Source organism: Epargyreus clarus, unplaced genomic scaffold (assembly GCF_041222505.1).
Source record: "Epargyreus clarus isolate Ecla_fem2 unplaced genomic scaffold, WU_Ecla_fem_2.2 ptg000004l, whole genome shotgun sequence".
Classification (NCBI taxonomy): Eukaryota; Metazoa; Arthropoda; class Insecta; order Lepidoptera; family Hesperiidae; genus Epargyreus; species Epargyreus clarus.
In genome coordinates, this window is record NW_027332212.1 from 5,690,643 (window position 1) to 5,700,881 (window position 10,239).

Genomic DNA, 10,239 nt, shown 5'->3' on the forward strand with positions numbered 1-10,239 from the left:
AAAGTGTTGATATTTTTGCACAATATGTTAAATCATTTATTCGATTCCCTATGTAATCTGTGCTTCCGAGCACCCATAAATAACATTTATGTCATCTGTGAACAAAAAACACGAGAGTTGACGTGACATTCCACCTGATAAATCGCTGTCACATCGTAGTTTGTTTGTACTAATAAATAGTACCTATTTGTCTATTTATTGCAATTATAAATACACTATAAGTGAAAACAATGGAGTCGGAGTCAGAAGTGATTAAAGAAAAGATTCACACCGAGCCGATGCTCAATGATCCGCGGTACATAACCCTACTTAGCTTAGTAGTTCTCCTGTTCACATTGTGTAAGTACTGCGCATTAATTTAACAGACCTTTTAGTTATTACATTATTTAGCCTCTATTTTAAAAGTATGGTAAACATAGAACTCTTTTCTAACAGACCTTCAATTTTCATAGCCTCATCCTCACATTTCCTGCGTGGCGAGTGACATAGACGCCACAAAAACATGTTTATAAACACCCAGGCTGATAGCAAAAATTTAAAATCATAATTTTGATGTCTGATTAACCTGGGATCAAACCTGGTGTGTGAGGCTAGTTTGAATACTACTAGTATAGTCCGCATAAAACTGCTAGTCCGCTCTGAATATAGAAATGAATCGCGTCGCCATAGCAAATTGTATGACTACACCTGCTCACAACAACTTCAGACCGGACTAGCAGTTTGGCGCGGACTATACTTCTAGTGTATGTATAAGAAGAAAATGCTTTTAATTATCATTTTAATATCTGAAAATGTGAATGGTTCTTTACAGTGTTTTGGTGGTGTTTCTCCCGTCGACGTCATGCAAGGAGATCAGTTCTGTTCACTGGATTGTCAGATTCCGGGAAAACATTGCTGTTTGTTAGGCTCGCATACTCCCAATACAGACCGACATTCACCTCTATGAGAGAAAATGTTGAGGAGTATGTAACATCTAATGTAAGTAAAATACATGTTATTTACACTTTCTATTATATTTTTATGTAAATATTGCTAAAAGTGAAGCACACTTAGCAATAGTGTAAAGTGTTAAAACCCTTTATGGTTTGACACTTGAAGGCACCACCCCCACGACATATTTAAAAAATTATTCATCTTATATCCAACACTTACGGTGCAGTTCGGTATCCATTGTATAACTCCAGGATTCCTCCAGTTGTCAAGACCCTTGCATTTAATGGGGAACTTTCTTTACATAATGATATTGTTAACAGTGATCTAAACATATTTTATTTAAATTCCAGAACACTCTTAGAATTGTGGACCTGCCTGGGCAGGAGAGGCTGCGTAACAAATTCTTTGATCAGTACAAAAACAGTGCAAAAGCTATAGTCTACGTGGTTGACTCTGTTACCTTCCAGAAGGAAATCAGAGATGTCGCTGAGTAAGTATACCTGTCTTTTAAATGAATTGTATACCTTGAATTCTAAATCGCATGTAATATAAACATTGGCACACATAACCCTGACAAAATGTATTATCCTTCCTTATCATAGATTCATTTCCATTTAGAGTGAGATGGATTGAAGCTATATTCAGTTCAGAGTGATGTCTGACCAAGTGATTTCATAAGTTCATAATGCCTTTATTAAGAACTCTTAAAAATAGAGGTTTTATGTATTACTTCACTTGTACTGTTAAAACATTAGTTCGATTTAACAGTATATGATATTGCAGATGCAAATTACGAATCTTTATATATTCTTTAGGCTAAGGATTTATACCTACACAATTGAGTATAGTTGTTTCAATATATTTATATTTTTATATACATAATTATATGTATATACAGTACACAATCTTTTATATATAACTTGTAATTCTTTACCAGGTATTTGTACACAATCCTACAAGATCCCGTAGTGCAGAGCAACTGCCCTCCATTGCTAATTCTGTGCAACAAACAGGACCAGCCCATGGCTAAAGGGAGCCAAGTGATCAAGAGCTTCTTGGAAAAGGAAATGTAAGTTAAATCATGTTTAGACTTGTTTTGTAACATCTTTCTAAAAATGTATACAGGGTGTCCCATAAATAACACGAAATACTTAAGGGGAACATAATTTACGGGCTGACCTTTTAATAAAAAAAAACCTTACTAGTAAAAGTGTCAACATTTCTGAAATTGTGTTTTCTATTTTTTTTTAACTCAACCCTCTTCATCTTCTTTTGTTAACTGCATGTACAAATAAGATGTTGCATTGTTTATTTGTTGTAAAATATTATCAGTTAATTGATCTACTATATTCAAAGATAAACTGGTTAAAAGGCAACAAGGAACCATGAAATATTAGCACGATTTTGAGATTTATAACCTTCTTTGACACAGGCTGTATTACTTCTCATTCTGTTGATTATTTTTTGGCAGTTTTGTAAAAATGATATATTTTTTCTTTTCAGTAATTTAGTTAGAGTAACCAAGTCCAGCCAGCTCCAATCAGTCGACCCCTCTGAGTCCAACAACACTGCATATGTTGGCAAACTTGGCAAGAACTTTGAGTTTGCTCATCTCAACTGCAAAGTAGACATTGTAGAGGGCTCAGCTAACACTGGTGATGATGATAATCCAACTGACATCAAGGCTGTACAAGAATGGATCTCAAAACTTTAGGTTAAACTTAAGAAGATTTTGCAGTACCCAATTGTTTTATGGACATTTTTAATATCATACAATGCAATGTTTAAGATCTTAGAATCTTTTTATAATAATATCAGAAACACTGAATGAAATTTTGATTTTAATTCATATAAGTTAGGTATCACCTAGGCAATCGCAAACTTTCAATAGCCTTAGTGAGGAGCTGGTATATATGCAAAATGTTTAGAAAACTTCGATAGTGTGATTCAGAATACTAGTAGCGCCATCTCTGTACAACCTGTTGAAAGCTGCCACACCGTAAACCAATGTACCACATGTACACAGTAGTCACATTTGTTCCTTTTTATTTACTTTTATTTTTGCCATTATGGGACTTTTTAATCTTTTAATAAGTTGTAGTTATATTTATAATGATAACATCTTTTAGCTAGCTTAGTATTTTTTATACTTAAAATCGAACTCGATTTTGTTGAACTGCTTACATAATAAGATGATTGGTGTACAAAACGTACTGCAAGTACTTCATTATTGCGCATCAAATCTTTAATCCTTTGGTCCGTCTTCTATAAAATCGTAATCAGTATATTCTAATTCTTTTTTCTAAAACATGACATGTTAAAACGATTGGGTACTAGAACAATATACTCTGTTCCTTTTTTTACTATTTTGTGAACGTTTAAGATTGAGGAATGCTTTATAATAAGATTGAATAAGATTTGAAGTGACTGTTACGAAATTGCATTTTTTATATTATGTATATTGCATTTGTTGAAAAATAAATAAACAGTATTTTTTATTAACTTGATTTTTAATTGTGAATATTATGTTTTGAATACTTTAAGTATTCTAACTTTTTAACCGAAGAACATTTCGGTTGTTGTGTTTGGTGAGCGCAAGTGGCACGCAGTAAGATCTGGGTTCGATTCCTGGCCACAAATATATCTAAATGATGAATTTAGGTTTTTATTGGCTTTTGGTGTTAGCGTATTTGTCTTTTTGTATGTCCATGGCAAAAAATCGTGGTATGATGCTACGAATGTAGAAAGCTTTCATTTTTGAAGGTGGTAGAACCCTCTGTGAGTCGACTCTGGCGGCACCACCGCTACACCTATTTCTATCTAATAAAAGCAGTGTTAAATGCTGCTGTGTTCCGGTTTGTAGGGTATGGTAAGGGAGACATACTTTCCCGAGGCGTTCCATTTTAGTCTACAAGGGTAGCGGTGCATCAATGGTCGACCTCAGGTAGGAATGTTATCCTATCTGGTGTTGATTATAGCTTTCCATGGGCGGTAGTACGCATGAACAGGTGAAATGCATGCTCGTCTGCTAAAGTAATAACAATAATAAAATAATTACGTTTACTACACGCTGGAGTCATAGAGTTATGAATACCTTAACAGAGCCTGTAAAACCATAACTTTCCACTAGTAACTTGACTTTGAAGTTTTCTATATTCATGAAGATTCCCTGTGTCATGGGTGATTTGATCACATACAAAAAGGAATACATAAGCACCCTGAACAGTGAAATCTATATTTATTGAGATTTATGCACGACCGGGTTATCACAGAAATACTTCTGAGTTTTGTTAAAATGCAAGTAACTAAAATGATATTGACAAAGTACGGTTAGGGAGCAATGATTAAAATATTGAATGGAAGTGAAATGATATTTTGCAAGATTTAGCCGGTCCATACAATACGGAGACATTGAACGGTAAAAACTGATACGCAATACCCTAATGATACCATGATGACTCGTCATATCGATTGAGATCAAAACCAATATTGATTATTATGCATAAGTAATTGTTATTTTTGAATATTCATATCCCTAATTTATTGACAGGGTTCGAAATCTATTGTCATTCATTCATAGATTTTTATTATTAAAACGAATTTGTTGTTGATCGATGTTAAGGGCTGAAGGTGAAGGGTTAAGTGACAATAGGATTTAATGGATGTTTCGTATTTCATAATAGGTTAGAGATCGCAAGGTGCAACTTATGCATATTCATGACTTTACCATCAATATTTGTTTTATAATGTAACACGTAGGTACCTACCCTACGCGTTGTGTGTTGTAACACAATTGTTAAAATTACAATTCAGTATTACGTCTTTGTAATAGGTATATTTATGTCGCCGTGTCAGAGTAAAATAGTGCTTAAGTAAATTGGTAAGTTATATATTTTTTTATCTTACTATAGGCTTGCGTTTGGCTGCAACGTTACCTGAAGTTAAGTGAGATACAGCCTTGGATAAAACACGCTTGCCTAGATGTAGCCTATTCACCCTTGACTTGAACAATCCCAGGTCGTATGTATCGGGAAACAACGAAGGCGGGAGTGTGTTCCATTCTTTGGTTGAGTTGCTGAAACGCTTAGTCCGCACAAGAGGAATATCAACCAAATATTGATGGTATCCCGCGGTTCGTCTAGATGTCCGATGATGGAAAGGGGCAGCAGGAATTAAGTTTTGAAGTTCAAACGCACACTCTCCAAAATGTATTCGATAGAAAACAGCCAGGCGCGCAACATGGCGTCGGTGCTGCAAGCTGTCCCTACATCTTGGCATAAAAAGTGCATCATCGCCTATCAACCTTCTCGCTGGTCTTTCCACTTAGTCCAAAACATCCAACTGATACTTGGCAGAACCATCCCAGAGGTGGCAACAATACTGTATGTTATATTTTGTTACTGTATGTTATTTCTCATCTGCTCACGTCAATTCCTTATTTGATTGTTAGTTCTACTTTGTGATGTCCCTGTAGTTCGGAAACCAGAATAGGGCTACGGTATCCCCTGCCTGTCGTAAAAGGCTTCCAGGGTTGCGAATGGCAAGAGTGAAAACTGGAACCGCCCGGACAGTGACGGAAGGATTCCTAGTGGTGTTGGAGATCCCGGAGTCCTCACTGTAGCGCCGGGGACGTTTTAATGTGGTAAGAATCCCACATAATCCCATGTTGACATCATCATAGTTCATATCATTACATCGACATCGTTAAATATTGTCGGAGGTCGTTGCACTACAGATCTCCAACTGCATCCTTCATAAAATAAGTACCTACCAACTTCGCTCGAATGCAAGTAACGCACATCCGATCTCCAAACTTGATTTTTTAGCCTAAAGCATAAATGTAAACATGACTTGAATACAGACTCTTATCGTTAAATGAATGCCAAACGGCTATCCGGAGAAAACGAAACGCGTGGCAGTCCTACTATTGCCGACAGTGTAAGTCTCATTATCACACGCCATCAGAAATTTCACAGCTTAGTGAAAAACTGCAAATTTTGATCAAAGTGAGGGAGCCGCGTCGTTAAGCAGAACAAGTCATGTCATCGCACACGACCGTCGTGTTCCATAATGGACGTGATTTCTCGAATGGACGATAATTTCGCCTCCTGTTATGTGCCCAATAAAATAATTGATGTCGGGCGGCTCGCAAATTTTAAAGTTATGACACGTAGCCCCTGAAAATTATTTTAAATGACTTGATTCTTAATGGTTTTTAAATAATCCCTTAATAACGGGGTACCTACTCACATCTTTAACGTGGCAGTAAAGTAAGGCACATTGAGCTTCACAAAATGTTATTAAGTTTTAGTGTTAATTTAAGATAATAGCGAAACCGCCAAAGATGGTCCTAAGCCTGCGGAAATTTACCCTTTCGTAATTTGAATTTTATTTAAATGAAACGTATGTTTAACATCTGTTAACAATATGCTGCCTTTAGATATGTGGTATTTAACTTAAAATGAGATATTAAACTTAATTGAAGTTTATCATATTAAATAATGAATAATATAATAATAGGTGAAGTCGTAATGCAGCCGCATATTCAAATGAACAGAATTAGGTAGAGTTTACCAACTTCAAACTGATTGCGATGAGGTGGCTATTAAAAACCATTCTTTTCTTCAATTCGGTCCGGATATGATGTAGAACCCAATGATTTAACAAAAAACAGGCAATGTGTCACACATCCAATATATCATGTCGGCCGAACAATAGGTAACGTTCCGTGCAATCAATTAAGATATAGAGTTAATTTTCCATTTTTTAACTCCTGATATCTACATTGTTCATTTCGTTAACTACCTCGTACTTAATGACCTATTTATCAATCACCAAATATTTAGGTAGGTATACCTATTCGTAGAACATTTAAAGTTAGTTACTCAGTACGTGAAATTCAGTTCTCAAAAAACATGGTACGAATTCATACCACACACTACCTATTGTATTCATACCGTCAATAATTTTGTGATAGCCTCTATGGCTAACGATTCTGTACAAGGTTTTATATGTGTAACACCCTGTTTCCTCATTATTTTTCGTCAGTAATGCAGACGCCACTAACTGCGAAAGCCTAAAAATTAAAAGAGTCAGATTTTATTCATCTGACAGGTGCTCCATTCGGTTCCATATTTGGTTTGTATGTTTTTTGACAAGCTATAATACATGATTCGTTCGTTTTGAGGTCCTTCCGTATAATTAATCAATTAATTACAATTTACAATCGAATATGAATCTTGCATGAGCTCTTGTGAGATTTTTTGTTTTTGTACATTTTATTAGCGAATTACCCTTTATCTCATCATCTTAAACAGCGGTTAATTATCATTAAACTTGCGCTCAGATAATGCAGGTGGCTTAAATACCTTCGCTTTGTAAGCTCGTAACAATAACTTTAATAGGAACATATCGTTTTAAGTTAAAACATTTTAACTATAAAATATGTGTTTAAAAATATACGACTTTCTTTATGTAGCCACTTAGTAACAAGGATATTCACAAATCCTTGTATATTGCAAGATGGTCTTTTAATGTATTTCTTTAAAGTTAGCTATTAGACCTATAGCAGTAGCAAAAGATGCTCGTTTCCTACCGCTACTTGTCAAGGTACATGAAATTAAAACGTTATGATTTCCCATGGACTGCATCCAATTTAAATCCCATTCAAGTTGAGACAGACTCCAGGCCTTCCCAAAGGTGGATAGAGACAATTGAGACATAACGGAATGCAGCCTCAGAGTGAAGTCATAATAAAGAAAACATACTTAAAGTACCGATTCATCAAAAAGTTTTACTTTCTTGTGGCTCCTGTAAGACCTTATCAATAATATGACATGATTGATAAATCATTTACAAAAAGTCCAATGATTGCGTCGTGCGCCGACAGTAGCGACATGGCACGGAACAGCGACTCCGTAACGAATGGCTTATTATTTTAATCAAGAAATAATTGAAGTCTTTGTTGGCGAGATAAAGAAGCCTTCAAGAACGCAGCAAGACGCTAAAATATAACCCCGTTATGTACAGAACAAACGCGCCGCACCGTGTGTGGTCCCAGATGGAAGCGAACGCAAATTTCAATATTTATCAACAAATGAGAACTCATTGCACCATTCAGATATGCAATATGCAAAACGTTAAATATTGAATATTCATTTCATTTTCATAGGTACTCATTTAGGTAACTTACATTTTCGAAATTGGGCATCTACGGTTGTACTTAAATGGGATTTTATTTTATTGTCTTGTAAGATGGCCCTTGTTATGGATTCAGCCATATAATAATACGTGAAGCGAAAACAATTGAGAACAACAAAAATTATGTTTGTATATTTGGGTTTAATTACGGTCAACTTTCGGCCACTGCGATGTTGTGTTATAGATGTAATAGATAAAATCTTAATGAAAAGGATTGTTTAAACTAAATTAATTATGTACAATGGACTTAGGAATTCTAGGAAGGTACTTACTAAACGGAAGTTAGAAGCAAACTGGACACGCGGGTGGTTATGGAAGTTTAAAAGAGATCGCTATATTTTTGAGATAACAAGTACCTAATCTATTGAGTAACTTTAATTTACTAGCATAAACAATTCACCAAAAGTACTGACACTAAGAATTAAAAAGCCGAGGCCTTTGTCTAGCTATCGAGTTAATGAGCAAATGGTGGTCATAGATACGACCTATGATCTATCCAGCCACTTTTGAAACCCAATGTTAAAGTCCATCATAGGATTATTACCTACATAGTTAGGTAGGGGTACCATCCGTCGACTAAATACCTAATAGATATAAACAATAACATGAAGAATTATACTTTTTCAAAAAAGCTTAATAGAAAAGTACAAAAAAATAGAGTAGGCGGCATCTTAGTATAACAGCCCCAGTATTGGACGTTTAAAAATACAAGTTTACAGTTGATTATCACTGAACATTGGACAGAAAAGTGCAATTATCACACATTCTGATTATTTTCTATTACCTACAGCTTAAAGGTCATTAAAATCTCGTCGTAAGCAGCAAAACGCCCATTTTGTCGAGTCGTCACGGGTGCACATTTGCACAATTAACCGATTATTCCAACAAGCGTGGCGGGCCTCGGATGCCCGAACTGGCCCGAGCCTAGGGTTACCACCTTTTTGAGAAAAATAGTATTTCTTATTATACTTAATATAATTTAAGGCGACACATTTGTAACGCCCTTTTTATTCGCTGATCTATTTCTAAATATTGGAAACCACTGCTCATGAGGCGTTTTTGACATCTGAATTACCGATGAAATTATAGTGTTTTTTTTTATTTTCCTATAATATAAAGTGCAATTGACCAACGTATAGTATGTCTAGATTTCAACTAAAGTGGCAACCCTATCCGAGGCTGCCTTTGTCGGCACTCTTGTTGACATTTTGTGAAGCAAATCGTCATTCCGCGGCTCCTTTGAACGAACCACCTATTATCTTTATTTGACGAATGTTGCTTTCTATAAATAGTCATATTCATTTTTTGCGCGATTAAAGTAAGATGCGCGAGATCATTACACTCGTTTATTAGGGAACGCTGTTTCAAATTCATAAATAAAATACCAATTTTATTTCATGGGCATAGACATAATAAACTATATCATTGTTCATAAGTATTTAAGAATTATCACCATGAAGAGACGTTTTCTTAAACAAACAGGAGACTGTATCAGCGAGTACCTAAAGTATGTAGGACACTTTGATAAGTATAATTTACTCATCTAAGGTAGGACATAGTAAATTATTTTAAAACTATGAGGGATGTTCTCCAACTGGTAATAGAAGCATTGATATGTCATAATTACAGACTCTACTCATTACTAGGACTAGGCACAGCTCGCTCTACAGATTGAAAATTGCTTAGGAGTTAGGACAAAGTCTAACACGTTCGCCAATTGTGCATTGATAGGTAAGACACATATATAGCACAAAGCACAAAGGTACCTAATTTAAAAAAAAAAAAACCTAAGTTACCTACGATTTGAAACTGAAACCACGAGGCTATTACTGCTTACGAACACAAAACACGATCTAAAAAACAATAGACTCCAAACAAGTGTCCCTACATTCAAAAGTATTGTAGCTGTGTCAACTGTATTCATGAGTTCGTGTCGTCGATAACGTCTGTAAGAACAAGCTTTCCTTGATATCTCGTCGGAACCGCCTCCGAGTAAGACGACCTCGGAATCACCCATTCATTGGTGGATCAGATACGCAAGACCTACTCTCCCTTCACTGTTGATGCAGATAATAGATCCATCTTTATTGGCATGCTGTTTGCCGT

The 10,239-nt window shown here is 35.5% G+C and overlaps 1 protein-coding gene across 1 annotated transcript; it reads left to right on the forward strand.

Moving 5' to 3' along the window:
• Nucleotides 1-100: 100 nt before the first annotated feature.
• SrpRbeta (signal recognition particle receptor beta) lies at nucleotides 101-3,435 on the forward strand. Its single transcript, XM_073092999.1, has 5 exons — nucleotides 101-339; nucleotides 812-978; nucleotides 1,284-1,423; nucleotides 1,871-2,002; nucleotides 2,437-3,435. The coding sequence occupies exons 1-5, from the start codon at nucleotides 231-233 to the stop codon at nucleotides 2,645-2,647; spliced, it is 759 nt and encodes a 252-aa protein (XP_072949100.1). The 5' UTR covers nucleotides 101-230; the 3' UTR covers nucleotides 2,648-3,435.
• The last annotated feature ends 6,804 nt before the right edge of the window (nucleotides 3,436-10,239 follow it).